Source organism: Cynocephalus volans, chromosome 10 (genome assembly GCF_027409185.1).
Source record: "Cynocephalus volans isolate mCynVol1 chromosome 10, mCynVol1.pri, whole genome shotgun sequence".
In the NCBI taxonomy this organism is placed as follows: domain Eukaryota; kingdom Metazoa; phylum Chordata; class Mammalia; order Dermoptera; family Cynocephalidae; genus Cynocephalus; species Cynocephalus volans.
The window spans coordinates 2,503,513-2,528,772 of NC_084469.1; the positions used below are offsets into that span (position 1 = coordinate 2,503,513).

A 25,260-nucleotide genomic window follows, 5' to 3' on the forward strand; every position below is an offset into this window, starting at 1 on the left:
CTATGAAATGCTATACAATTATGTTATTACCACTTTGGGGCAAGGGTGAATAAGCCCAAAGAAGCATCATGCCTGACGCTGAGTCTGCTGGCTGGTGAAGGCGTCGGTCCTTTCCCACGGAGCCCCCTGACTCACCTGTTGGACAGGTAGGGGGAAGGGGAGAATAATGAGTCTTACCTGCTCAGTGCTAGGGTGGGGCAAGACACACCCCACTCCTTCCATTGGTTCTTTTCTTTGTCTGACTGACAGACCCTTGTTCAATCAGGAGAAAGTAACTTTCTATCCGCCAATATGTGCAGAGTTAGGACGGGACCTCAAGTTGGAGTCCATCCCTAGAGCAGACTGGCAGTCCCCGCGGCCAATGGCGAGCGTATAAACAGAGGCTGCCGTGGAAGAGGACTGGGCTCGAGGCCCCGCCCCTCGATGGGACAGTCAGGCGAGGCAGCCTGTGAGCTCGCATCAGCGGGTGGGCGTCCCCGCCGGGGGCGGGGCTTCGAGGGCCCGAGAGGCGTGGCTTGGCTGTCAGGTCCCTTCGCCTTTTGTTCGGTTACTGAGTTGCTGCCTTGGTCAGAGTCCGGAGCGGCCGCTGCCCGAGCGCGCCGAGCTCAGTTCGCTGCCCGCGACGGCTCCCACCCCGGTCCGACCCCGACCCCGACCCAGCCCGGCTAGGCTCCACACGCAGGTGCGGACGATCGGGGGCAAGTACCTCTGGGGAGAGGGAAGGGGTGGCCAGCGGCCGAGAGGGCAGGTGAGGGCAGGCGCCAGGGAGCACCACCCTGCACCGGCGGTAGGGGGCGCGCTGGGGTCCAGGGCGCGGCGACTGAGTGGGCGCGCGGTTCGGGTCGAGTGCGCCTGGGGGTTCCGTGAGCCGCAGATCTGAGAAGGGCGCGGAGGGATCAGGGCAGGTGCCACTTGGGTCGCGCCTCCCCCGGGGCCGGCGGAATTCGCCCGACGCCGCGTCCCTGACTCACGCCCTTAGCTGGCGGGGGAGACTTTGACCTGCTCCGCATACGTCCCAAGACTCACTGTGCAGTCAGGAATTTACCGTTTGGGAAACTTGCTGCCGCTGGTCTCTTTGGGGCCACTCTCACCCCACCCCACGCGTCATCCTCGCTTTCCCTCCCTCCCTACTCCCTCAGGCCTGGGTGGGGCCCTATTGTTTGCGCCCAGCTCGCCCAACTGTGGGGGCCGAGCGCACATTTTCCCAGCGACGCTGACCCCACCTGCCGAGCAGGTGAGTGCACGGAGTCCAGAGGCCCAGCCCCCCAGCTCCCGGAGCCTGGTCCGTACGACCTGCGGCGCCGCGCTCCGCTCCGGTGGTTGCCCGGCTATGGCTCCTCCAGCGGAGGTGGGATAGGGTGACGGAACCGGCTCAGTATCCAGCTGGTGTCTGGCACCCGTGGCTGCGACTGGGGCCTGGGGGGGAGGGGGCTGTGTAGGGGTACAGAACTCAGGGTCACCTGGCCTAGTTTCCAGTAGCCCTGGCTTCCAGAGTATTGATATGGGAACAGGACTGCCCTTCTTCTGTAACCTTTTATTGTTAGAAAAATCACCCCAAACAAACTTTCCGGGAGGAAGTATTCACGGCAGCTTTCTCTGGGGATTCTCCTATCTCCTTACCCAGAGCTTCCTCTAAGGCTTAGGGGGTCCTTCTTGGTGCAGAGCCCCCCTCCCCCAGCAGGCGCCAGGCTGAACCAGGGCCAGTGTCTGCTCTCTGACCCTGTCCTCCCTGCCCCCATCTCATCCTGTTTGCTGGGCTCCTGGGGCCTGAGGTGGGGGCCGGGGTGGGGGTGGGCCGAGAGGGGAAGCGGCTTCTTCCTTCTGCTCCTGTCTCCAGGGACCACCACACTCTCAGATGAGGCCTGCGTAAGCGGCGCTCTCTTCCAAGCTGTTCTGCCCCCTCCCCAGGAATGGGGGTGGGGCAGGGGTGGGGGATGATCTTTTTTTTTTTTTCCTTCCTCTACCCCATCCCCCACCTGACTTAGCCAGCTGATAATTGAGGCCGAGGAGCATAGAGCATTGGGGCTTGCTTTCCATTTGATTTCCGAATTATCAAGGTGCATTTTTTTCTGGAGGCTTTTGCCGTTCTTTCCCCACTCACCCCTTTCTCGAGAGAGTTTGATGGGGAAAGTAGGACAGGAGGAAAGCTTTTCGGGGGACGGTTTCTTCAACACTAGACTCCTTCAGCCAGAGCTGCATTAGACCCCTCACCTGCCTTCCCCCCACTTTCTTGAGAGCCCCTCCCCCGGCTGGAATTGGGGATCTCCACCAGGCTTTGTCTTTTTTTTTTTTTTAAAGATGACCAGTAAAGGGATCTTAACCCTTGACTTGGTGTTGTCAGCACCACGCTCTCCCAAGTGAGCCAACCGGCCATCCCTATATGGGATCCGAACCCGTGGCCTTGGTGTTCTCAGCACCGCACTCTCCCGAGTGAGCCACGGGCCGGCCCTCCACCAGGCTTTGTACACTGGTTTTAAAAAATCTGAAGTGTGCTCTTTCGGCATGGATTTGGAGCTCCACCTCCTTGAGGGACAGAGGGGGAATGTAAGAGCTGGGCTCTCTCTCAGTCCTGGGTAGGGGAGGAAGGTTGTGGGGAGATCAGAGCTGCTTGCCCTGGTTATCTTGGGAAGATGGTTGTAGATGGGAGAGTGGGGGTGGGGGTCGGACCCACCCCCTTGGAGTGTCCCAGGTAGGGAAGGCTGAAGAGGAAACCCAGGTCCTCTTCTGTTCTGGGAGTGGGAAGGGGCGCACCTCTGAGGAGTTACACGGGCATGGAGTTTGAGCAAAAATAACCTGTTTTCCCTCCTCTTCATGCCAAGGTGGAGGAGGGGGAAGCATTGTAATTATGTTGACTAAGTGATTAGTTTAGCTTAATCTGTTTTGTGGCAGTGATGAAAAGATATATGAGGAAGTATTGCTAGGAGGTGCCTGGTGAAAACTGGCTACTGACTGGATGGGAGGGGGAGAAGGTAGCATCCAATTAGTCATTTCTTGCTAGATCAAGCCCCAGCTTGGGTGACATGAGCCCTCCCCCCTCCTCCGCACCCCAGCTCCACCCTGTTCCCTCTTGCACCTCTGTTTGGACTGCCAGGCTGGTAGGAACTGAGAGGGTCAGGCCAGGCCTGGCAGCCTTTTCTCCTTCCTGGAGGCCTGTGGGGTGGGTACGGATGAGAGGGAGGTCTCTCCCCTCTAGGAGCCACCTGAGAATGAGGTGGGGCAATTGTCTTGTCTACAAAAGAGCTGTTTATTTGGAGAGATGATGGGGCAGTTGTGAGCACACTGCTTGGGGCTTGTACTTGGCTGGATTTAAGGCCCAGCTCTGTCTCTCATTGCCCGTGTTGCCTTGGTCAAGGCACTTTTTTTACGTCTTTGAGCCGCAGTGACCTCTTTGGCAAAATGGGAATAGTAATACGTACCTACCCAGTAACTAGTTGGTAAATGGTAACTTAAAATCAAGGGGAGACGCTGCAGATACCAAGCACTTTCGTGAACTGTCCTCACTTAATCCTTACGGCTATCCTTAGAAGCAGGTGTCATTGTCTACATTCTCCAGATGAGGAAATAAAAACCCAGGAAAGTTAAGTAACTTGCCAGTGTGGCACAGTGAGACCCAAGCTGAGCCAGGACTGGCATTTGGGTCCTCTGGCTCCAAGCCCAGAGCCCATCCTGCCACGTGAAGCTCTGGAAAGTATTTTTCTGTCACTTTTTGAGAGCCTCTGCTTGAATGGGGTGAAGAGAATTCAGAAGGGTCCAGAAAGGTATGTGTGGGTGGTGAAGGCGGAGGCAAGTTTGTCAGATGGAAGTGAGTCATGTTCCAGCCGCCAGCCCTCTAAACCTCTGCAGTGGCTTGGTTTTTAGTTCCTGGTAGAGTGGGCTATCTCCCCAAGGCCAGGGGCTGTGGTGGGTGTTGGGGTAGGTTGAGAGGGAAAGAAGAGGACAGGGGTCAGTGTTGTGCTGTCTCCTGGTGTGAGCTGGGTAGAGCCATGGCTGTTCTGGGCTGGTCCCTGTATAGAAAATGGGAGTTGCCTGCTATGCTGGGGGCTGGGGCTGTGCCAAAATAAAGGGGGGCTGCTCCCTGGGGAGCGGAGAGAAATGAGAGTCAGATCTAGGTCTGGGTTGATGTCCTGCTGGATTGGACGAGGCCATGCTGCCAGGCTGCTCTTGGCAGGGGACTGGCTGTCCTATGCTTTGGAGCCTGGGAGTCCTAGGGGGCTGGCTGCTGCTGGGAGGGCCTTTCTGGTGATGGGGTGGGGTCATGGGTGCCCTGGCCTTCGAGGGAGGAGCTGATGTCAGATCGTCTTCTCAGACCTGCCTGGTTGTGTCACCTCTGCCGGCTGGGCACCTGACACCAGAATGGGCCTGGAACTGGGGTCTGGGAAAGGGATTCTCTCTAGGTGATGGTGCAGCTCGAGTTCTGAGCCTGTCACCGCCAGGCTCCACAACCCTTGAGGGCAGGAGGGGACCCCAGTCATGGACAGTATTGATCCTGGAGAAGAGAAGGCTAAGGGGACTTGATGGGACAGAGGAGGAAAGACAGTGAACTCAGTCCCAGCTGGCTGTGATTAAGAGAGTGGTTGGCCTGTGGTTTTCCATCACAGCCGAGGACACGAGAGTGCTTGGGACTGATGCTTTTATAGAAGGAATGGAGGCTGGAGAGGAGGAATGACTTCCTGTCTGTTAGAGATGAGATCCTGAGTGGAAGAAGAATAAGAGGGGAGAGGTGGAGGCTCAGGGGTCTGTCTCTTCTCTAAGGAAGGTTATCCTGCGCAGGGGGAGGGCCAGTGGGAATTGCTGCACTTTGGGGTGAGCCTGAGGCTTGCTGGGGTCCCTTGGGAAACTCTTGGTCTTGTGTCTTTTGGGACAAGAGTGACATGGCAGTGAGGGAGCAGATGTCCTGGGAAAGGCTGGCCCGCTGACCCCTGTGAAGAGAAAAAGCAGTGTGGCTGGGGCAGGTCATTGGGGTTTGTGTTACTGCGAGTGACACCGTGAGGCCTCTCTCCTGGGACGTGGTTGAATCTGGTGGAGGTTTTGGACATGGACTGCCCTGTTTTCTAGCAACTTCCTTGGCTAGGCCTGAAGAGAGAGCTCTCTGACCACTCCCCTTTGCTCAGCCTCCTGGCATCGCAGCCGTGGGGGCCCTCAGGGCAGGAAGCTCAGCTTTCTGTGTCTTTCCCCGCCGTGGAGATGGATTCTTGTCTCCGACTAGCGGCTTGGAAAGGGAGCAGAGTTGGGATTGGGCTGGGCAATCAGTAAACTGCTTATTTGGGGGTGATTCCCCCCTCCCTTGATTGAGAAAAATAATATCTGATCGTTGTAAAAAAATCAGGAAGTTTGGAAGAGTTTAGGAGAAGACAAATCTCCCATAATCTCAACTCTGTGAGGCAGCTGCCACTGACGTTTCTTTCCCTTCCCTTTTTTCTAAGCATCCCTTTTGCTCTTTAGCCTCGATCTTGATGAGCTCATGCTCTGTGTACAGTAACACAGTTAAACCAAATGTTTCATCCAAATCCTAGTTTTCTGCAGCACGTGCTGCACAGGAAACTAGTGGACATGAACAGTTCATCAGGGCTTCCCTGCTCTTCCAGGAGAGGGTCAGGCAACAGTCCCCACAGGATCAAACCGTGGAGAATCACAGCCTAAGGAGTGGCCATTAGCTGGGATCATAGCTGCTGTTGCTAAGGAGTGAGCTGCCCATGGACCTGAGGCTGTGTAAGCCCCACTGGTGGTGGATGGGGGGCAGTGGGATGAGGGTAATTGTGTATCAAGTTACGTCACCAACACAAGCCAACCCTTTGCTGCTGTTTCCTGATGCCGGGTGAAGTGTTTTTCCATTCCCAGTTTGGGGTCATCTGCCGGTTTGGGACTTTGCCCACAGATGGTCACCAGCAGGGAATGGAGCTCCAGCTGGAGCCCTCTCCAGGGGAGCCCAGAGGTTCCTGGGGTCGAGCCACTTGGCTGGGGCATTTCCCTCTCTTACAAATCCCCTTCATTTTCCCACCCTGGTTTGTTTGCTTTGGGAAGGAGCCCAGAGGAGGAAAACAAACAGCAGCTGGATCGCTGGCCTGAGCCTCCCCCACCCCTCAGCTAGTCCTCAGGCGACAGCTCGCCTGTCCTCCAGACTGGAAGAGAGGGTTTTCCTCCGGAAGACTGCTTTCTCTGTCTTCTCCTGTCCCCAGCCTAGCCAGCCCTGGCCATGTGTAGCTCCTGCTTCATCCCTGCCCTCTTGAAATAACCAGTCTGTTGATGGAGACCACAGTGTCTGCCAGGGAAGCTCTAGCCTTCAGGAGATTCCCTCTTGGAGTTACCAGCCTCCTGGGGGAGGCCTCCTTGGGAAGCCCCAGCCTGAGAGGGAGAGACAGGCTGTGAAGGGAAGCAGTCATGTCCGTCTCTCTGTACTTTGCTGTCTGTTTGCTTCTGTGCTTGGGAGTGCTGGCCAGATCTCAGTGGGAGCCAGAGACAGAGTGGGGAAGGGTGCGGCTGCGACCAGCCTCTCCCCTCGGGCTGCTGTGTGGGGAATGCCCGGGCATGGCTGCCCAGTGCTACTGGTTGCAGGAGGCTGCATGTGACAGGGAGGGGGGGCAGTCCAGTGTCTCCACCTGGCCTGGGAGAAGCCCCTCTTCCCCTCCCAGGACCCGGACTTAACCCCTCCTCCCCAGCCATACCTCCCCAGGGGCTCTGGCCTAGGGCTGGGAGGCAGTGCCCCTCAGAGAACCTGGGTCTTTAATTTCAAAAAACAGGGTGGCTGCTGGCCACCTGGCCAAGCATGTCTCCGGGTTGGCCTCCTCCTCTGCAGCTCTTTATTTCTCTAATAAGAGAACGCTTGCCTGGGCCTTTCCTGTCGACAGAGGACTTCCAGAGCCATGGTTGTGTTTGATTCACATGACGGTTTGAAGAAGGGAGTAGCTTGATCATCTCCATTTCACAGATGAGGAAAGTGAGGCTTAAGGAAATCTTACCCAAGGGCACATAGCCAGTGAGTGGGGGCCGGATGGAGCCCCCTCTCCTCACTCAGAATCCCATGCTGTCCTGCCCCTGCCCACTGCTCTAGTCCTCTGTCACTGTCACTGTTGGAGCCCGTGGGTCTGTGTCTGCACAGGGTGCTGGCCACTGTCCCAAAGAACCTTTACGGGGCCCGGCCTGCCCTGCTCTGAGCCTGATTCCAGCACAGCCTCTTGGGCAGCCTGTCATGTCCTTGTTTCCAGGTGTCTTACTGACACTTGGTGCCCTGCAGCCCAGCTGAGCTGTATCCATTACTGACTGTCTCCGGCAGTTGCTGGCTGGGGCAGGAGGCTGGTGTAGCTCTGGTAGGGTTATTTTAACTGTCAGGGCTGGAACAGTCTTGGATTTAGGGTGCCCAGTGCCAGCCCCGTGGGTTGGCAGTGCAGAGGAGGACGCAGGGATGGAGGGCAGAGGTGCACTCAGAGCAACCTCAGTGCTGCACGCAGACTCTACCCAGCATGGACTGGCTGGGGAAGGGTCCTTCGAAAACCATCTCCAGGGCCATCCTCTCTCTTCCTGTCCTTGAGCTGTCCCCCACTCCACCCTGTGATCTGTGAGCTGGCTTCTTCCTCCCCTGCTGCCAACAATAGAGCACGCTGCTAGACAAAGGCCACCCATTCAAATCAGAAACCTGACCTGTCTCTGTCTTTGCCGGTCTCTGGACGGAGCGCATGGGCAGGGCCGGCGTCTGTCTCTCCTGCGTCCACCCGGGCTCTGTCCAGGGGCATTGCGGAAGGTCTGACGCCAGGTCCAGGGTGGAGAGCGACAAGACCAAACTGGGCGCGGCCTCCTCCGCCCTGGGAACTGTGAACCCAGCACTTTTGATTCTTGTGGGAGCATTTGCCCGGTTCTGCTAGGGTAAGGGGCGGGTGGGGCTGTCTGACAGCCCTGCCTGAGGTCCGACTTCAGCCTTCCTGCTGCAGGAATGGCTCTCCCTATGATCCTTTCCTCAAGGAGAATTCTGGTGCGTGTACTCTCTCCGAACTGCTTTCCAGCTCTGACCTGGCCCACCCTCAGCCTTCTCTTGTCTGTCATGGGAATCCTGGTTCCTTATTCCTAGAAGCTTAGACATCAGTTTTCCTTTGCCAGTCACCTGGGCCGTTCTTTCTGTAGATGAGGCCCAGAGAGGGAAAGTAATTGCCCAGGGACGCCCAGCAGGTTTGTGGCAAATCTGGGCCTAGGACTTGGGACTCCTGATTTGCAGTCTGTGCTCTTCCTCCCTTCCACCTTGGCTGCATCAGCCCCCTGCTCCCCTCACAAGAGGGCTCAGCTGCACCGGTCCTATCTAGGGGACTGGATGCTGGTTCTCCAGTGAGGCAGACCTGGATTTGAGCAGAGTCTCATTTCCTCAATGTGGAGCCTCAGTTTCCTCACTTAGAAATTTGGAATAATAGAATTCCTGCCAGGTTGCTTTGAGGGAAGAATGAGATTTATTTGATCATAAAGGTGACTGGACACCATAGTACTCTTTGACCTCTGCTGGCTTTTGGGCAGCTGTCCAGAGCTCAGCTTCTCTGGACTCCAGGCCTGGGTTGGTGGGAGTGGTGAGGGGCCTGCTGAGGAAATGCCTCACCTATGGCCAGCCTTACCCTTGGTGGTCCCTTTTGTCATGGGGTTGGTGAGGAGACCATCCCTGTGGTTTGGGGTGAGGTCTGCTCTCCTCGGGCTCGGCTGAGAATCTCTGGGGTTAGGCGCTGGCTCTATTGAGGAGGGGCCTTTCCTCCCCTCTGCCTGTTAGGAGGGGATGTTTTTATTGACCAGGTCTGGAGATGTCCAGTTTGTCCTGAGTGGAGCTGATTAAGTGAGGCTCGGTGTCAGATGTGGGCTCAGCCTTTGCCCAGCAGAATGGCATTTGGAGGGCTAATGCCACAGTGTTTACGGGTACCGTTTCACCTTTCTTCTCAAGTGCTTGGATGTCCAGTCTTCTGCACTCCTCCCAGGGGACGGCTTCTGTGCCCGGCTTGCTCACCCAGGCTCTCCTGGGTTATCTCTTGGAACCCACCCTTGAGGCAGTGGGGAGGATCCCAGCGCTGGGCAGGATTTTCATGAATCTGTCTTCTTCAAGTCCCTGTTTCCTGCCTTTGGCCTTTCTGCTCTGCTGCCAGGGAAGGGGTGTGTGTGGGAAGGTTGGGGGCGGGGGGGCTCCTCCTGAAATAGCCACCCTTGGCTGCTGCCTGGGAAGCAGCTGCGCACATCTGGCGGCACAGAGCCTGCAGTCTGGTGTTCTGGGCCTGCTTCTGTTTATCAGCTTGAAACTCTGAGTCACTCCGGGTGACGAGGAGAGGGAGGCAAGAGAGCTGGTCTGGCTCTTGCCTCTGCCTGTCCAGGTGTGCTCATGGGCAGGGGAGGGGCCATGAGACATGAAGGATCATTTGTCATCGTCCTTGAGGGTGGCATGGGGGCTGTCACTGGGGAGGCATAACCCTGGTGCCCTTTGTTCCTGGGGTGGGGCTGTGTTGCACCAGCCACGCCCCCCCATGTCCCCACCCTTGGTTTTCACCTACTCCCCCATCACAGTGGGACAACCGGTTTGAGATGCTAGGTGCTGCCTGGCTTCATGTGTGGATCAGCCTGGGGTCTGCTTGCTCTCTGAGGCCATACTGGGATATGCAAAGGCCACAGACTTCGATGTCACTCATGCCTGTGCCTGGTCCTGGCTCTGCCATTTCCTTTTTTATTATTCCAAATAATCTGGCTTGATTTTTTTTTTTTGCTAAGTTTTTGGATGTTAACGTTCCAAAGGGATTTACATCTCCAAGAGACGGGCTCCTTGGCTGGAAATTGAACCTAGGCCGCCTGTGTAAAGGGGTAGAGTTTCAACAATTGACCAGAGGCTGGAATGCTTGGCTCTGCCATTTCTATCCTCAGTTTCCATATCTGTAAATGGGGCAACAGAGCATGTGCTTTGAAACCTACTTGTAAGGATGAGGGTGTTTGTGAGAGATCTGGCACATAGTAGGTCCTCATGAGATCACAGCTTTCCTTGCCTTTCCTCCCAGCTGCTGAGCTCTGGAGGTCAGTTTCCCAGATGGTGGAACCAAACACAGACCAAGGGGGAAGTTCACCTCCCTGGTACACAGTAAGGCCTGGCCATTCATTAACTTTTAAGTGCCCCCAAGTCTCTGCAGAGAAGGAGGGGTTCCTGGTAGCAACAGCTCCCCAGAGGCCTGTCCACACACCCTATCCTTCCTATCCCTAGCCTGGGTTCATGGAGATCAGGAGGTAAGAAAACACCTCTGGGGAGAGACGGTACTGATGGTAATGGCATGACCTCCAGCACTGAGCACCTGCTATGTGCCAGGTGCTGTGTGGGGTCCTTTGCAAATATGGTCCTTACGTCAACCTGCAAGGGAGGTGGTGTTACCTTATTTTGCAGATGAGGACACAGGCTCAGCAGAGAGGGGAACTGCCTGGTAGCAAGTAGCTGGAATTTGAACAGGTCTGTGGGACTCAGCTGGAAAAGGCTTCTAGGGGTTAGGGTACTGGGACGGACAGGACTGTAGGGCCTAGGCCTCTGTGATCTTGCCCTACCTGCAGGAAAGAGAGATCCAGGAATCTCTGAGGGAGCCTGGGGCATCCCAGAGAAACCTGTCTGTTGGCTTCCCTGCCTCACCCAATTTCCTGTCCAGTGGCTGAGGTGCTGCTGCCCTGCCTCCTCAGACTTTCCCAGGGAGCTCCAGTGGGCTGACGGTGGGTCTGTGGGACCCCAGAAACTGCTGGAGGCCCTGAATGCCCTGCGCACCTGGGAATGTTGTGTCAGGGCAGCAAACTGAGTGAGCCTGGGGCTGGGTAGGACATCTGCTCCTTTACTGCCCTACCCCCCTGGGTTTCACCCACTGTGGGATGGAGGTCAGATGCAAGCCCAGGACACATAACTGGCACCCCCGGGACTCCACCACTCCCCCAGGTATCCCATCATGGGTAGTCCCGCCCTGGACGTGATGACCTTCTGCCCCTTCCCGCTCCTGCAGCCCACTGGGGCCCTTGGGGCTGTAATGGGGTTAGAGACAGGAAGGGCCTGGGGACAGAGGAGGCTGTCCGGAGTGGGGATGGGGACTACTGAAGCTGGGGGCTGGGCCAGGTGTTGGGATGCCTCACTGGGGGCCAGCTGACATCCTGTCCCTCCTTTGTGCCCCCAGCAGCCACGATGGAGGTGATGAACCTGATTGAACAGCCCATCAAGGTGACCGAGTGGCAGCAGACATACACCTATGACTCAGGCATCCACTCAGGCGCCAACACCTGCGTGCCCTCAGTCAGCAGCAAGGGCATCACAGATGAGGACGAGGCCTGCGGGCGCCAGTACACGGTCAAGAAGACCACCACCTATACCCAGGGGGTGCCCCAGAGCCAAGGTCAGGATCCCTGGGGACTTTCCATGGGGCAGAAAACCCAGCTGGGCCCTGGAGGCTGGTCAGAGTAAAAGGAGACAGATTTTAGGGGCTCCTGGTCTTGAGGGGAGAGGCACAGCTCCTGCTCTTAGGGACCAGTGTAGTCTAAGGGAGGAGGCATAGCTCATGCTCACAGGGGCCCACTCAGTCAGAGAGGAGGCACAGCTCCTTCGGGATCCCACATCTGGGAGGGACACAGACTCCTCTTCCGTGAACTTTAGTATAGAGGGGAGGTATAGACCCTGCCCTCAGGGTGCCGCCAGTCTGAAGGAAGAGGCACAGTCCTTGGCTTTCATGAGCTTAGTGTATGATGAGGAGACATCACTATTGCCCTCAGGGAACCTGTGGACTGGGGAGAAAGACAAATCCCTTTTGCTCCAGCAGTCTCAAGTTTAATGGGGTAAACAGGGCTCCAGCCCTCAGGGAGCTCCTAGGGATCCCCCAGCCTGGTAGAGGAGGTGCGGTCCTCAAGCCTGAGAGACCCTTAAGAGTAGGGGTGCGGGGGGTGGTGGTGGAGAGACTAGGCCAGCACATGCTGACGTGCAGATAGGCCAAGGCCAGGGGGTAGAGTGGCTGACCCAGTTCTGGGGCTCAGTCAGGGATGGGTGCCCCACCAGCTCAGGGTGCCCCGGCCCCACTGCGGGAGAGGAGTGAGTACCTGGGACCTAGGACTGTTGTCCACAGATTCCTCCAGGGCCCTGCACATCCCAGCAGGATGAGCTGTGGGAGCTGGGGGAAGTTCCAGGTGAACTGTAGCTGCCTGGGGTTCCATAGAATTCAGCTTCTGCACTCTGGGTCTCCTCCCTGACAGTAGGCAGAGGCCTCTGGGCTTGGCAGGGCCAGGCATTGTGTTGGTAGCTATCAGTATGGCATCCAGGTGGGAAATCCATGTAGATGTCTCCTGCTTCCCAACTAATTAGAGGGTAGAACCTCTGCCTCCCTCTCCTCATGGGTATCGGGACAATTGCCAGGGTGGGGTTGCCTGGGCACCTATTTGTGGGGCTCTCAGGCCCACCTAGGTGATAGAAGCTAGATAGGGAACCTGGGGTGGCAGCTGAGGATCCAGCTCCTGCTTTCTGAAACCCACAGTCCTGAATTTACCTTGGATCTGCTGTGTGATGTTGGGTGGCTCTCTGGGACTCTGTTTGCCTACCATGTAGTGGGAGAGTTGCTACCTTTGGGGATGATGAGGGTATAATTAGAATCATGAGATTTCAAGGTTGAAAAGAGACCTAGATTGTCTAACTCCATCTCTTCCCTGATGGTTAGGGGAGGAGAATAGAGTAAGGATTTGGTCACCTGAGTCAGATTGCCTTATAACGTCTCTGTGCCCAGTTGTCCCATCTGTAAAGTACAGATAATGATAGTACTTACCTTGTAGGGTCATAAGATTAAATGAGAAAATATGAGAAAAACACTTAATTCTCTGTTAAGCACATAATAATTACTCAAAATGTTAGCTATTCTTTTTTAAAAATTATTTTTGGTGTCAGGAGTGGGATGGTTTAAATTATCAATGACATTTTGTGGTGATAAGTGCCAGGCACACAAATCCTTTCTTGTTAGAGCAATTCACAACCATTATCTCATTTAATTGTCTTAAGAACTCCCTGTGATGGACAGAACAGGTGGTGCCCAATTTCACAGATGAGGTAACTGAGGCCATGGTGACCTCCCCAGGGTCCTTGGTTAGAGGCAGAACTGTGAGTGGTATGCTGGGGCTTTAGTAAGGGCAGAGGCAGCCCAGAGAACCCAGGTGGGACTGTCTGCACGCCTCCCCTGCTCCCCGGTGTTCCTGTGCCTGCCTCCTGCAGCTCAGTGCCTGCCTTGTTGGCCCCCAGGTGATCTGGAGTACCAAATGTCCACAACGGCCAGAGCCAAGCGGGTTCGTGAGGCCATGTGTCCTGGTGTGTCCAGCGAGGACAGTTCACTGCTGATGGCCACCCAGGTGGAGGGGCAGGCCACCAACCTGCAGCGACTGGCTGAGCCATCCCAGCTGCTCAAGTCAGCCATTGTTCATCTCATCAACTACCAAGATGATGCTGAGCTTGCCACCCGGGCCCTGCCCGAGCTCACCAAACTGCTCAACGATGAGGACCCGGTCTGTACAGGGTCTGGCCGGGATGGGAGTAGGGTCGAGGGAAGAGGTCAGGTGTCTCCAGGGGAGGGATATTGTGTGTGGGGGAAGTCATGACCCACACTCCCCAGGAGCAGGAGGAGTCTGTGCTTTGTGGAAGGGTCTCCTGGCCCCTCCTTCCCATTGGGACAGCCTAGCCCGACCCATCTGCTCACAGCCCCCAACCTTGCCCCTGCCCTCCAGGTGGTGGTGACCAAGGCGGCCATGATTGTGAACCAGCTGTCGAAGAAGGATGCGTCGCGGCGCGCCCTGATGGGCTCGCCCCAGCTAGTGGCAGCCGTGGTGCGCACCATGCAGAACACCAGCGACCTGGACACTGCCCGCTGCACCACCAGCATCCTGCACAACCTCTCCCACCACCGTGAGGGGCTGCTCGCCATCTTCAAGTCGGGTGGCATTCCTGCCCTGGTCCGCATGCTCAGGTACCCCTGCTCGCTGCGGGGGCCTGGGACCTCCCTCCACTTGTGCTTCCTCACCTCCCTGCCCTGGGGTCCTATAAACATATATTGAGCAACTACTATGTGCCAGGTGTAGACCCATGCCCTATCCTGGTGCTCAGCTACTCATAGCCCAGCAAGGGAGACAGCCATGTAAACAGAAGGTTCATTATCAGGGTACAATATAGGCCAGGGCAGAGGTGCTTCTGGGATTGCTCAGAGGTAGAATTGCTCTGACTGCAGGGGTTTGATGAATGGCTGGAGCCTGGCCAGTGTAGATGAAGGAAAGGGTATTCCAGGCAGAGGGAACAGCATGTGCAAAGACCCTTGTGACCTTTATCTTTCCTGGCCTTATGCTAATACTGATTGGTCTCATTCCTCATCCCCGTACCAGGCTGGGAGCTCCCTGAGGGGGGAGGTACTGATTTTGGACCCCTCTGAATCTCTGGCAGGGCCTCCCTGGCATGTGGCCTTCCCCATGGTAGTTACTCAGTAAGGATGGGTGTCCAGGGGACCCACTATGCACTCAGCACCAGGCTGGGAGCCCAGGAGCAGAAGTCATGGTCCCAGTGGGGAGAGAAGAGGTGCTGCGTGCTCAGTACATAAGAGCAGTCTGGGCTCAAAGGACCGTGAGATTTTAGTCAAGGGATATTTCCACAGGGGTGTCGGTACAGGGGAAGGCATCCTGGGGGAGGAGGGAACCATTCCAGGCCCACATTTATGCCAGGCTGCTATGACCTGACTTGTGCTCCTCCCACCCGCCCTGCCAGCTCCCCCGTGGAGTCGGTGCTGTTCTATGCCATCACCACGCTGCACAATCTGCTGCTCAACCAGGAGGGCGCCAAGATGGCTGTGCGCCTGGCGGACGGGCTGCAGAAGATGGTGCCCCTGCTCAACAAGAACAACCCCAAGTTCCTGGCCATCACCACCGACTGTCTGCAGCTCCTGGCCTATGGCAACCAGGAGAGCAAGGTGGGCCCCTCCCGGCCCCTCCCAGGGCCTGAAGCCCACCTTGCCTCACCTTCCATCCTGACGCAGCTTCAGGCTGCTGCCCCCTACTCTTTTTAGGTGACATGTACCTGCATATGCGATAGACATGTTCATCATCTTCCTGAATTACTCAAAGTTACTATTTGAGGATAAGGAAAAGAAAAAAAGTCCCTCCTCATTCTCATACAGCCACTGTTGTCTTTCTGATGTGCTTCCTTGAGAGCTGTTCTGTGGGCGTATTTACACATATGTATGCAGAGTTGTAGTCATAGCAATGCTCAACTTCTGTGTGATGTTTTAGATGTTTTATTTATTTATATTTTTTAGCGGCTGGCGGGTACGGGGACCCAAACCCCTGACCTTGGTGTTACGAGGCTGTGCTTTAACCAACTGAGCTGACTGGCCAGCCCCTTGCATCATGTTTGAAAAATCTTTTTTTGCTGTATTGTCCTCAGAACCATCCTCTGTAATGGCAGATAGCATTTCATTAAGTGGAGGCCCCAGAATTTATTCTAAGGGAGGGCCAGTAGATTGCTCCCAATTTTCCACCTTTATAAACAGTGCTGTAATGATCATCTTTGGGCACATAGCTGTTCCCAAAGAGTGGAAAAAAATTTTTATCAGTGGGGCTAAAGGTTTTTAATACCTCTGTGCTTTTACCCAAGTGGCCAAACTGCTTTCCAAAAGGACTGGACTAATTTCCAGTGCTCTCAGGCGAGTACAGTTTCACCACATCCTTGCCAGCATTGGCTGTTACCCTTTCTTCAAAATTTTGGCTTATATGTAATAGACACACAGGTTACTCAGGTTTTAGCTGAACTCAGTAATGACTGTCTGTCACTTCCCTAGCCCTCCCCTTTCCTTCCTCGTCCCCTGTCATCTTCCCTGTCACTCACACTAGTTCTCTCCCTTCCCCCTGCAGCTGATCATCCTGGCCAATGGAGGGCCCCAGGCCCTTGTGCAGATCATGCGTAACTACAGTTATGAGAAGCTGCTCTGGACCACCAGCCGCGTGCTCAAGGTGCTGTCTGTGTGTCCCAGTAACAAGCCTGCCATTGTGGAGGCTGGTGAGTAGTATGGCCTTGAGAGTGGCTGGCGTGGGGTCCCTGCCCAGTGGCCAGGCTTTGTCAGCTGGGCTCTCCTGTGGCTGACAAGACCCCTGTCTCCTGCCCTAGGTGGGATGCAGGCCCTGGGCAAGCACCTGACAAGCAACAGCCCTCGCCTGGTGCAAAACTGCCTGTGGACACTGCGCAACCTCTCGGATGTGGCCACCAAGCAGGTGAGGGCGGCGTCCGAGCCTGGGCTGACCTCTTCAGCCACCTCGTGCGCCTCCTGTCTGGATGTCTGAATTAGGTGCCGTGGGAGCCTTGGGGGCCTCTAAATCGTCTTTCCTTGTTGCTGAGACTGGAAGGGCCCTGAAGACCTTCATCCCTTTAGTTTAGCGCTCTAAACCCTCTTAGGGATTTGGGAAGGGAGGAGGAAGTGGACTGATGTTTTTAAGCTGGGGTTCAGATGGCAGCAAAGGAACAGTTTTGACCTGGACCCTGTGGCAGGAAGCAGTAGTGTGCCAAGAGCATTGGGGCCCTGGTGGCTAAAAACACAATTTAAGGGAAAAGCCAGCTTCAGGACAAGGCTCCTGGCCCCTCCTTCCAACTGGACTATGGTTCTTAAGAGTGTCCCTATCGATAAACTGTACTGAGCACTCATCTTTGCTGGCCCTCTGCTGACGCTTCTGGATATTGGCTTGTTCAACTCTTTCAGCAACCTGGAGCGTGGGACCCCACTAGTTAGATGAAGAAACTGAGGCTCAGAGAGTTAAGGAATGGCCTATGGTCACAGCTAGTAAATGGCAAGGCTGAGATTTGAACCCAGGGCTATTTGTCCCCCAAGCCTGGGGTCTTTCTGTCCCACAAGTCCCACATGGCTATTGCTGGGAGAAGTGAGGCTTCTGTGTTAGGGATTTTTCCTGAAAGTGAATTTGGCTTGGAGGACTCTGGAGGGAACAGCTAGGCCATGGAAGCATGTGGCCTCCTCAACAATCTCCACCTGGCCTAGAGGCCTCCCTTGGCCTGAGTGGGGCCCTGCCTGGTCTGAGGGCCCAGTGGTGAGACTGAGGGGGTGGCAGGGAGAGCATGGGGCTTAGAGACAGGCCTGGGTCCAGATCCAGACACTGGCTGTGGGTCTGTGGGCAAGTCCCCCTGACCTCTCTGGGCCTCATTGACTCATGTGCCCTAGGGGTAGCAGCCCCCTCTCATAGGGTCGGCAGGTCATGGAAATGTTTGTAGGCACATGCAGGCAGGACTGACCCCTTTAGGCTGTCCCGTCCTCATGGACATATCTGGGAAGCTTCCCAGGATTGGCTTCTCCCTCACTGCCCCTGTCCCCCAGGAGGGCCTGGAGAGTGTGCTGAAGATTCTGGTGAACCAGCTGAGTGTGGACGACGTCAATGTCCTCACCTGCGCCACGGGCACCCTTTCCAACCTGACATGCAATAACAGCAAGAACAAGACGCTGGTGACGCAGAACAGTGGTGTGGAGGCGCTCATCCATGCCATCCTGCGTGCTGGCGACAAGGACGACATCACGGAGCCTGCTGTCTGTGCCCTGCGCCACCTCACCAGCCGCCACCCTGAGGCTGAGATGGCCCAGAACTCCGTGCGCCTCAACTACGGCATCCCAGCCATTGTCAAGCTGCTCAACCAGCCTAACCAGTGGCCACTGGTTAAGGTACTGACCACGGCTGCCATGGGGGTCGGGAGAGGGGCAGGAGCTCCCTGAAGCAGAGATAGGCGTGTATCAGTACAGGCAAAGCTGCTGCAACAAAGAAGCCTAAATACAGTGGTTCAGATAAAATAGAAGTTTATTTTTCTTTCATGTGACAGTTGAGATCTTGACACCGGCTCTGCTCCAGAGACCCACATTCTTTTTTTTTTTTAAAAAGATGACCAGTAAGGGGATCTCAACCCTTGGCTTGGTGTTGTCAGCACCACGCTCAGCCAGTGAGCTCACCAGCCATCCCTATATAGGATCCGAACCTGCAGCCTTGGTGTTATCAGCACCGCACTCTCCCGAGGGAGCCATGGGCCGGCCCCCAGATTCTTTTTATCTTGTAGCTCTGTCATCCCCTAGAGCAGAGCTTTTAAGAAGTTCAGTATGCACTTGAGTACCCTGGGTGGGCTCGTTAAACTGCAGGTCTTTATTCCATAGGGCTGTGGCGGGCCTGAGGTTCTGCATTTCTTACCAGCTCCCAGGTGGGGCTGCCAGTCTGTTCTATGCCAGACGCTCTAGATGAGAGGGTTGATCTCATGTGAATGGTTAGACTGTGCCGTTACCACAGATATGGACAAGTGGAGAAGGCTGGCGGCCACCAGAAATCGGGACACATTGCTTTGGCTCACACTCAGAAACTTGTTGTTTGGCTACATTGAGATGCAAGGAGGTTAGGAAATGTGCCAGCCAGATGTCCGTGTGTCCTGATAAAAGTCAGGAGGGGTCTTAAAAAGACAAAGGGTAGAGATGAATCTGGGGGTACTTAGTCTCTGCCATAGGGAGTCAGAGGTGTGAGGAGGTGGGGCCTTCTCAGGAGCTGCCTGGGTAGAGGACAGATGTGCTGAGTTTGGACCAGGGGGTGGGCAGGCCGAAGGGACAGAGTTATGGGGGGAGGGTCTGCGCATGTATGTATGTATGTGAAGAAACACGGAAAAGAGCCAAACGTGGCGTGGCTTGGTGCCAGAGAGTGAGAAGCTACCATAGACCAGGGTCTTGTCAGTGGACACAGGAGCCAGCTGGCGGGGCCTCCACTAGCTAAATTTTAGACATTTTAACATACAGATAAGAATGACTCTAGAGCTGGCTGGTTAGCTCAGTTGCTTGGAGCGCAGTGTTGTAACAGCAAGGTCAGGGGTTTGAATCCCCGTACTGGCCAGCTGCCAAAAATAAAAAAGAATGATGCTAAGTGATTATATACGTTGAATTAAAAAATCCATACCGAGAAAAAAAAAATGGCAGAGTGTGACCTCTCCTTGGCGCTTGGTCCCTGCTGCAACCCTGAGGTGGGGGAGCATTTACATCCTGACCCAGCAGCTAAGTGACAAGTAACATTGGCAAGCCATCCACCCTGTGCTCGCATCCTCATCTCTCATGTGATTTTCATCCATGCCCTCCTGGCCTCTTGTTTTGAGGATCAAATGAGATGATAGAGTGCTTTGCAAGACCCTTACTCTGGAGGCCAGGGTGGCTCCCATGAGCTGGAGGCCTCCATGAGGAGAACTTCCTGGAGCTGCCCCGCTAGAGATTGATTCCAGTATGGCTGCCACCAAGCAGGAGGCTTTGGGGTCAACCATAGCAAAGACTTCCTGATAATCAGTGTTTGGAAACTATCAGAAAAACAAGCAAGGCCATGGTGTCTGCAGATGGGTTAAGAGAGAGGGGCATGGGGGTTGTGGAATGTTCTGGAATGGGGTGTCATTTTAGCAGGGGCTACTAGAGTTAGACACGAGGACCTACAGATTCTACAGACTAAGGGACATGGGCTGGGGGTGGTTTCCTTCTCTGGAATCTTCCAGGGTGTCTATGTCTGGCCTGGGAACAGAGGAGACGACAGGAGAGGGAGGAGATACCTGAAGCTGGGGAGCTTGGATTCTCCAGATGCCTAAGAAATGTCCCTGACTGCTGCCTGTTTTCTTGCCAGGCAACCATCGGCCTGGTCAGGAATCTGGCTCTGTGCCCAGCGAACCATGCCCCACTGCAGGAGGCAGCGGTCATTCCCCGCCTTGTCCAACTGCTGGTTAAGGCCCACCAGGATGCCCAGCGCCACGTGGCTGCAGGCACTCAGCAGCCCTACACGGTAAGTGTGCCACTGGTGCCTGTGACAGCCCTCCCTGGGGCGTCAGGGTGCCCTCTGTGCATGCGTGTGAGTGCGTGCACGTGAGTACGTGCATGCATGTATAGACGGGGCGGTGAGTTGCCATTGATGCCAACTCCAAGAATTAGTGAAGCTTGTCAGGGTGTCATAGCGGGATGGCCACGTGCAAGGGCCACCTGTCCCCATGCCCCATGCCTCCTCTTGTGCAGGATGGCGTGAGGATGGAGGAGATCGTGGAGGGCTGCACTGGAGCCCTGCACATCCTGGCCCGGGATCCTATGAACCGCATGGAGATCTTCCGACTCAACACCATCCCTCTGTTTGTGCAGGTGAGTCTGGGGCAGGTGGGCAGGAAAGATCTCCCCTCAGCCACTGTTCAGAGGGGAAAGTTGGGAGCCATGGGTTTGGGAGGTCTTGGCCAGGCATCAAGAGGTCTTTGGAGGAGTTTGGAGGAAAGTGGCCACATCATGAATGACTACTGAGCAAACCCCTAGATGGGAATGACTTTGCAAGCTCAAAAGCAAGGGAAGAGATCACAAATGGAAAAAAAAAAAAAATCTTGAGATTCAACCACATAAACATTAAAACCATCTATATGTCAGAAACAACCTAAAAAGCATTAGAAAGTAGACAACAAAATGGGAAGTTATGATCAAGTACCACAGTAGATAAGAGTTTAATATCCTTCGTATAAAAGAGCTCACTCATACTAGATCCCAGTAGTTGCATACGGGCAGAGGCGACAAATGATTCCCAGGTGGCTCATAAACAAATAATGCTCAGTCCCGGGAATTTAAAGAAATGAAACTCACCCCAGCAAGAGCTCATTTTCCACTATGGAGTTGGTAAAGGAAAACAACTGGGATGACCTGTGCTGGTGAAGTTGTGATGAGATGCGTGGTCTCACACCCTGCTGGTGGGGAAGGGAGGTCTGGAGGGCAGTCTTGCAATGTGTACAGCCAGCCTTGAAAATGTCCGTGTCCTGGGGCCGGCCCGTGGCTCCCTCGGGAGAGTGCGGTGCTGATAACACCAAGGCCATGGGTTCGGATCCCTATATAGGGATGGCCGGTTGGTTCACTGGCTGAGCGTGGTGCTGACAACACCAAGTCAAGGGTTGAGATCCCCTTACCGGTCATCTTTAAAAAAAAAAAAAGAAAAGAAAGTGTTCATGTCCTTTGACCAAGTAATTCGAGTCTGGGATTCTCTCTTTATGACATAATTTAACTTAAAATATGGAGAAAGATTTATGCATAGAGATAACAATTGCAATCTTACTTATAATAATTGAAAACAAACTGCATGCTGACTAGGGGAACGGTTTAAAAAAAAGAGGTTCACTATATTATGTAGCCATATACAGTGATGCTTAAGAAGAATTTTTTGTTTTTGAAATTTTTCCCCTTTAATTACTAATTTTCAGAGTAAAGGATTAGGGCCATAGCCACCTTCAGTGGTGACCAATTGAGTATTTTAGTTTTCTTGTTGTTTCTTTTGCTTTTTAGGGTTATCTTCTCTCTGGAGTATCAATATAAATGCATAGATTTTAAGGGAAAATTTGAAAATAATATGTAAGAAAATGCTTTATGCTACAATGTCAGGTGAAAAAGCAGGAATCAAAATTATATATATATAGGGCTGGCCAGTTAGCTCACTCAGTAGAATGTGGTGCTGATATTACCAAGGTCAAGGGTTCGGATCCCTATACCAGCCACATGACCTCCCCCAAATATATATACACACACATATGTATGTATATATATTTAATAATTGGACTATGATAAAAACACAGTGGGAATATGCCAGTGCGTTAACTGAGGCTATGTCTGGGTGGGGAATTATGGGTATTTTTTGTATTTTTTTCCTGTTTCTTTATACTTTCCCTGGGCTTTCCACATTTTCTAGTAGGAGCCTGTGTTGCGTCCAGGAAAGGGAGGCAGCGGTGGGCAGGCTGCGGGGCGTGCTGCCTGGCCTGCCTTGCCCCTCAGCCCTCTCCTCCTGCTCCCCACCCTGTGCCCCTCCCCCAGCTCCTGTACTCGTCGGTAGAGAATATCCAGCGTGTGGCTGCCGGGGTGCTGTGCGAGCTGGCCCAGGACAAGGAGGCGGCTGATGCCATCGATGCTGAGGGGGCCTCAGCCCCACTCATGGAGCTGCTGCACTCGCGCAACGAGGGCACTGGTGAGGGTCTGTGCTGAGGCGAGGGGGCTGGGCCTTGTTCCCACAGCCCCGGTGAAGGCCGGCGTCTGACTCGGCCTCTCCTCGCCTCTCTGCCCAGCCACCTATGCCGCTGCCGTCCTGTTCCGCATCTCTGAGGACAAGAACCCAGATTACCGTAAACGCGTGTCCGTGGAGCTCACCAACTCCCTCTTCAAGCATGACCCAGCTGCCTGGGAGGCTGTGAGTACCCTGAGCTGGACTGCAATGTATGGTTGTGCAGGTTGCACACTGCACAAGGCAGCACTTCTAGGGAGGCTTCTACCATACCATAGACCTCATAGATTTTTATTTTGTAATTTGGTCATTTCTGACAATTCCTAGCAGGTAGAGGTAGTAAGTTGAACCATATATCTGTTTTTGATTCCCAAAAATGGCAGTTTTATTTTATTCAAACAGATATAAAGTGTTTGAGGAGTACCTTTTTCTAATTTGCACAAAGATCCTGTATAGGCTAGTGGTGGCTCTGATCTGGGGTAGGGCAGGGCCCTGCACCCATTCTTGAGTCCTCTTCCCTCCACTCCCTTCCCCAGGGCTTGGGAGCCCCCAAGCATGAATAGTGAGACCCTCCACCCTGGGGAGGTGCCCCGGGACATGAGTTGGGCACTAGGTAACCCTGTTTCATTATCCTGTGTTCTTCCAAGCAGTCTTCTCTTTTCCCCCGGCCCCCTTTTGTAGAAGCATCTCTCCCTGCCCGCAGCTGAGATGTAGCCCAGAGTCTGCATTTTCAGTCTCTCCCCCGTGTTTCTCTCTCCTTCCTCAGGCCCAGAGCATGATCCCCATCAATGAGCCCTATGCAGATGGTAAGTGTGTGCAGAGTTCTTTGGGACTCTGAAGAGCCTGGGAGCTGTGAGTGTGAGTGAGGGGGAGACACTGTCTCCTGGGCCAGAGGACCAGTGGCAGCCACTGTGTGGTATCCACGTGTACTCCCGTCTAGATCCTCTGATGTGGGAGTTTGGGGAGGGGGTCAGGCCCACTGGGGGTGAGCAGGGACGGAGGAAGTGGCTGAGGGCTGTCCAGACCCCCCGCAACAGGGTGATCTGCAAACCCCTGGATGGAGCCCCCTTCTCTTCCCCAGACATGGATGCCACCTACCGCCCCATGTACTCGAGCGATGTGCCCCTGGACCCCTTGGAGATGCACATGGACATGGACGGGGACTACCCCATTGACACCTACAGCGACGGCCTCAGGCCCCCGTACCCCACCGCGGACCACATGTTGGCCTAGCTGGCTCCTCCCAGTACGGCCCCCTCAAGCTTCGCAGCCCTTCCTCATGCCTGCGGCTGCTGAGGCGCCTGCCTGTCCTTCTCTCTAGAGCCTCCTTCTGATGGAGGCCCTCTCATGTCTCTGCTGAAACCCTGGCTCCTTTTTGGGGGGTGGAGAAGCCTTTGCTGCTGAGCTTCCCTAGCAGGTGTGCCTGGGCCGCCTTGTTCTTCCGTCTTTGCTTGGGGTGGGGAGTCCTGCTCCTCTTGGCCCCTTCTCTCTGGGGGGCGGTAGGTGGGTGACTGGGGAGTAGCATGAGCTTCTGGGGGACGCAGGTCTGCCAAGCCCCCTGACCCCTCTGTGTCTGCTGCCCCCCCAGGTGCAGTTTTTCATCTGAAAGGCTCTCCGAGCAGGCGATGGGGTGAGACAGAAAAGTGCTTGAGCCTGGGGGAGCCAGGGCCATGACTTCCTGCTGAACCCCGCGCCTCCAGAGGTCCTCTGTAGGGTCTTTCTTGGGATGGTGTTCTGCTCCTGCTTTTCTGTCCTGGGCAGTGGGTCCAGGGCATGACACCCCCTCCCTGCCCCCATGACCCTGGCCACTAAAGCTTTAGACACGTGCCACCCACTCTGTGTCCTCCCAGCAACCCCCCACCCCCACCTCAGCCTGCCTATTCCAGATGGCTGAGCCCCGCAGGGCTTTGGTTTCTTTTTTGGGTCTAAATTTCTCACCAAACTCCACCAGCAGACTACCTTGAGTCTCCAAGGTCTCCAGGACCCAGGTTCAAGGCCCAAACCCCTGAAATCCAAAGCTTCTCTTGAAAAGTTCAGGGACCATCCAGGAGAAATGGGGCAGAGATGTGGAGAGTCAGTCCCCTGCTCCAGGACACTGCCTGCTTCTCTCTCCAGGATGCTAAATTGGCTCGGCCCCTCCCCGGGGAGCCCGGGGACAGCTCCCTTGCACCCCTGTTCCACCCACACAACTGCCCTAGCTGGCCCCCATAAGTGCTCTTTGTTGACCCCTCTGGTGTGTGGTGAGGGGCTTTCTCTTCCCCTTCCAGTTTCAGACCCCCTCCCACCTCCTGCACATGGGTGTGGGGGGCTTGGGGGGGTCCCAGCGGAGAGTTTTATTATTGCTTTATGTTTTTGGTTATTGGTTGTTTTGTATAAACCAAAGCAAAGAAAATAAAAATAATACACAGATCCACTGGCGGCTGTTTAGGGGAGTGGGGTGGGGCTCCCTTAGCAGCCTGGCACCCTCTCGGCTGGGTCCTGCATGTCCTTGTGGCTGCCTTGGGTGGGAAAGACAAGGAGAGGGAAGCTGGGGAGGAGGGAGTGTGTGAGGAGCCAGAGTCGATTTAATCCAATATGTACTTGTATGTATAGGGCTCCAGCTTGAAGTCTTAGGGGGCAAGGAGGGGTGAAGAGGTGACAGGGGCTGAGTCTCCCCTTCAGGGATACCAGGTCCTGTTCTTCTCTCAGCCTCCAGCCCTGCTCTGCTCCCACCCAGTCTTTATCTACATTTGGCAGGTAGCTCCTGTGCTTAACGCTCTCCATGGCCTATGGCTTGGAGTCCAGGCCCCCGGTGGTCTGTGGTGGGCCCACCCAGCCCCTGCCCACCTCCCCTCCATCCTCACCCCTGCTGCCCACTCTGTTCTCAGCAGCACCAGTGACAGCCAGCATCCTCCAGACTTTCTGGCCTCCTGATCTCTGTCCGTGCTGTCACTCTGCCTGGAATGCTTTCCTGTGTTCATCCTTTAGGGTCTGGCTCAGACCTGACTCCGGGAACACATCCTCTGTGACCTCCTCCCCTCCCCGCCAGGCTGAGTGGATGCCTCTACATTCCATAATGCCCTGTGTGCGGCGGTCATTTCACCCATCCTATTGGTCTAACTGTCAGCTGATGTGACGGTTCTCCACCCACAACCCCAAATTCTCCTTTCTGGGGTGGGCTAGTTACAACAGACCCAGCAAACCCGAGACCATCAGGTACCTGTGCGGTTGCTCTTGCGGGCCTGGTGCCTGCTT

At 55.1% G+C, this 25,260-nt stretch overlaps 1 protein-coding gene across 2 annotated transcripts; it reads left to right on the plus strand.

The window, feature by feature from the left end:
• Positions 1–557: 557 nt before the first annotated feature.
• JUP (junction plakoglobin) lies at positions 558–24,428 on the plus strand. 2 transcript variants are annotated; one of them, XM_063110173.1, is made up of 15 exons: positions 558–682; positions 11,139–11,354; positions 13,232–13,491; positions 13,711–13,949; positions 14,735–14,936; positions 15,877–16,021; positions 16,130–16,233; positions 17,343–17,681; positions 19,645–19,800; positions 20,028–20,147; positions 21,843–21,993; positions 22,091–22,212; positions 22,793–22,832; positions 23,108–23,272; positions 23,615–24,428. In XM_063110173.1, the coding sequence occupies exons 2-14, from the start codon at positions 11,147–11,149 to the stop codon at positions 23,257–23,259; spliced, it is 2,238 nt and encodes a 745-aa protein (XP_062966243.1). In that variant the 5' UTR covers positions 558–682; positions 11,139–11,146; the 3' UTR covers positions 23,260–23,272; positions 23,615–24,428. The 2 variants fall into 2 exon arrangements, with proteins under 2 accessions (XP_062966243.1, XP_062966244.1); XM_063110174.1 differs by having other exon boundaries at positions 11,142–11,354.
• Positions 24,429–25,260: the final 832 nt, after the last annotated feature.

What these genes read in the sequence shown, in the direction of transcription:
- JUP (XM_063110173.1), top strand. Translation starts at nt 11,147, where the DNA reads ATGGAGGTGATGAACCTGATTGAACAGCCCATCAAGGTGACCGAGTGG. An exon ending in GCACTCAGCAGCCCTACACG is followed by an intron (nt 19,801 to 20,027) that starts GTAAGTGTGCCA and finishes CCTCTTGTGCAG; the next exon opens with GATGGCGTGAGGATGGAGGA. An exon ending in CTCGCGCAACGAGGGCACTG is followed by an intron (nt 21,994 to 22,090) that starts GTGAGGGTCTGT and finishes CTCTCTGCCCAG; the next exon opens with CCACCTATGCCGCTGCCGTC.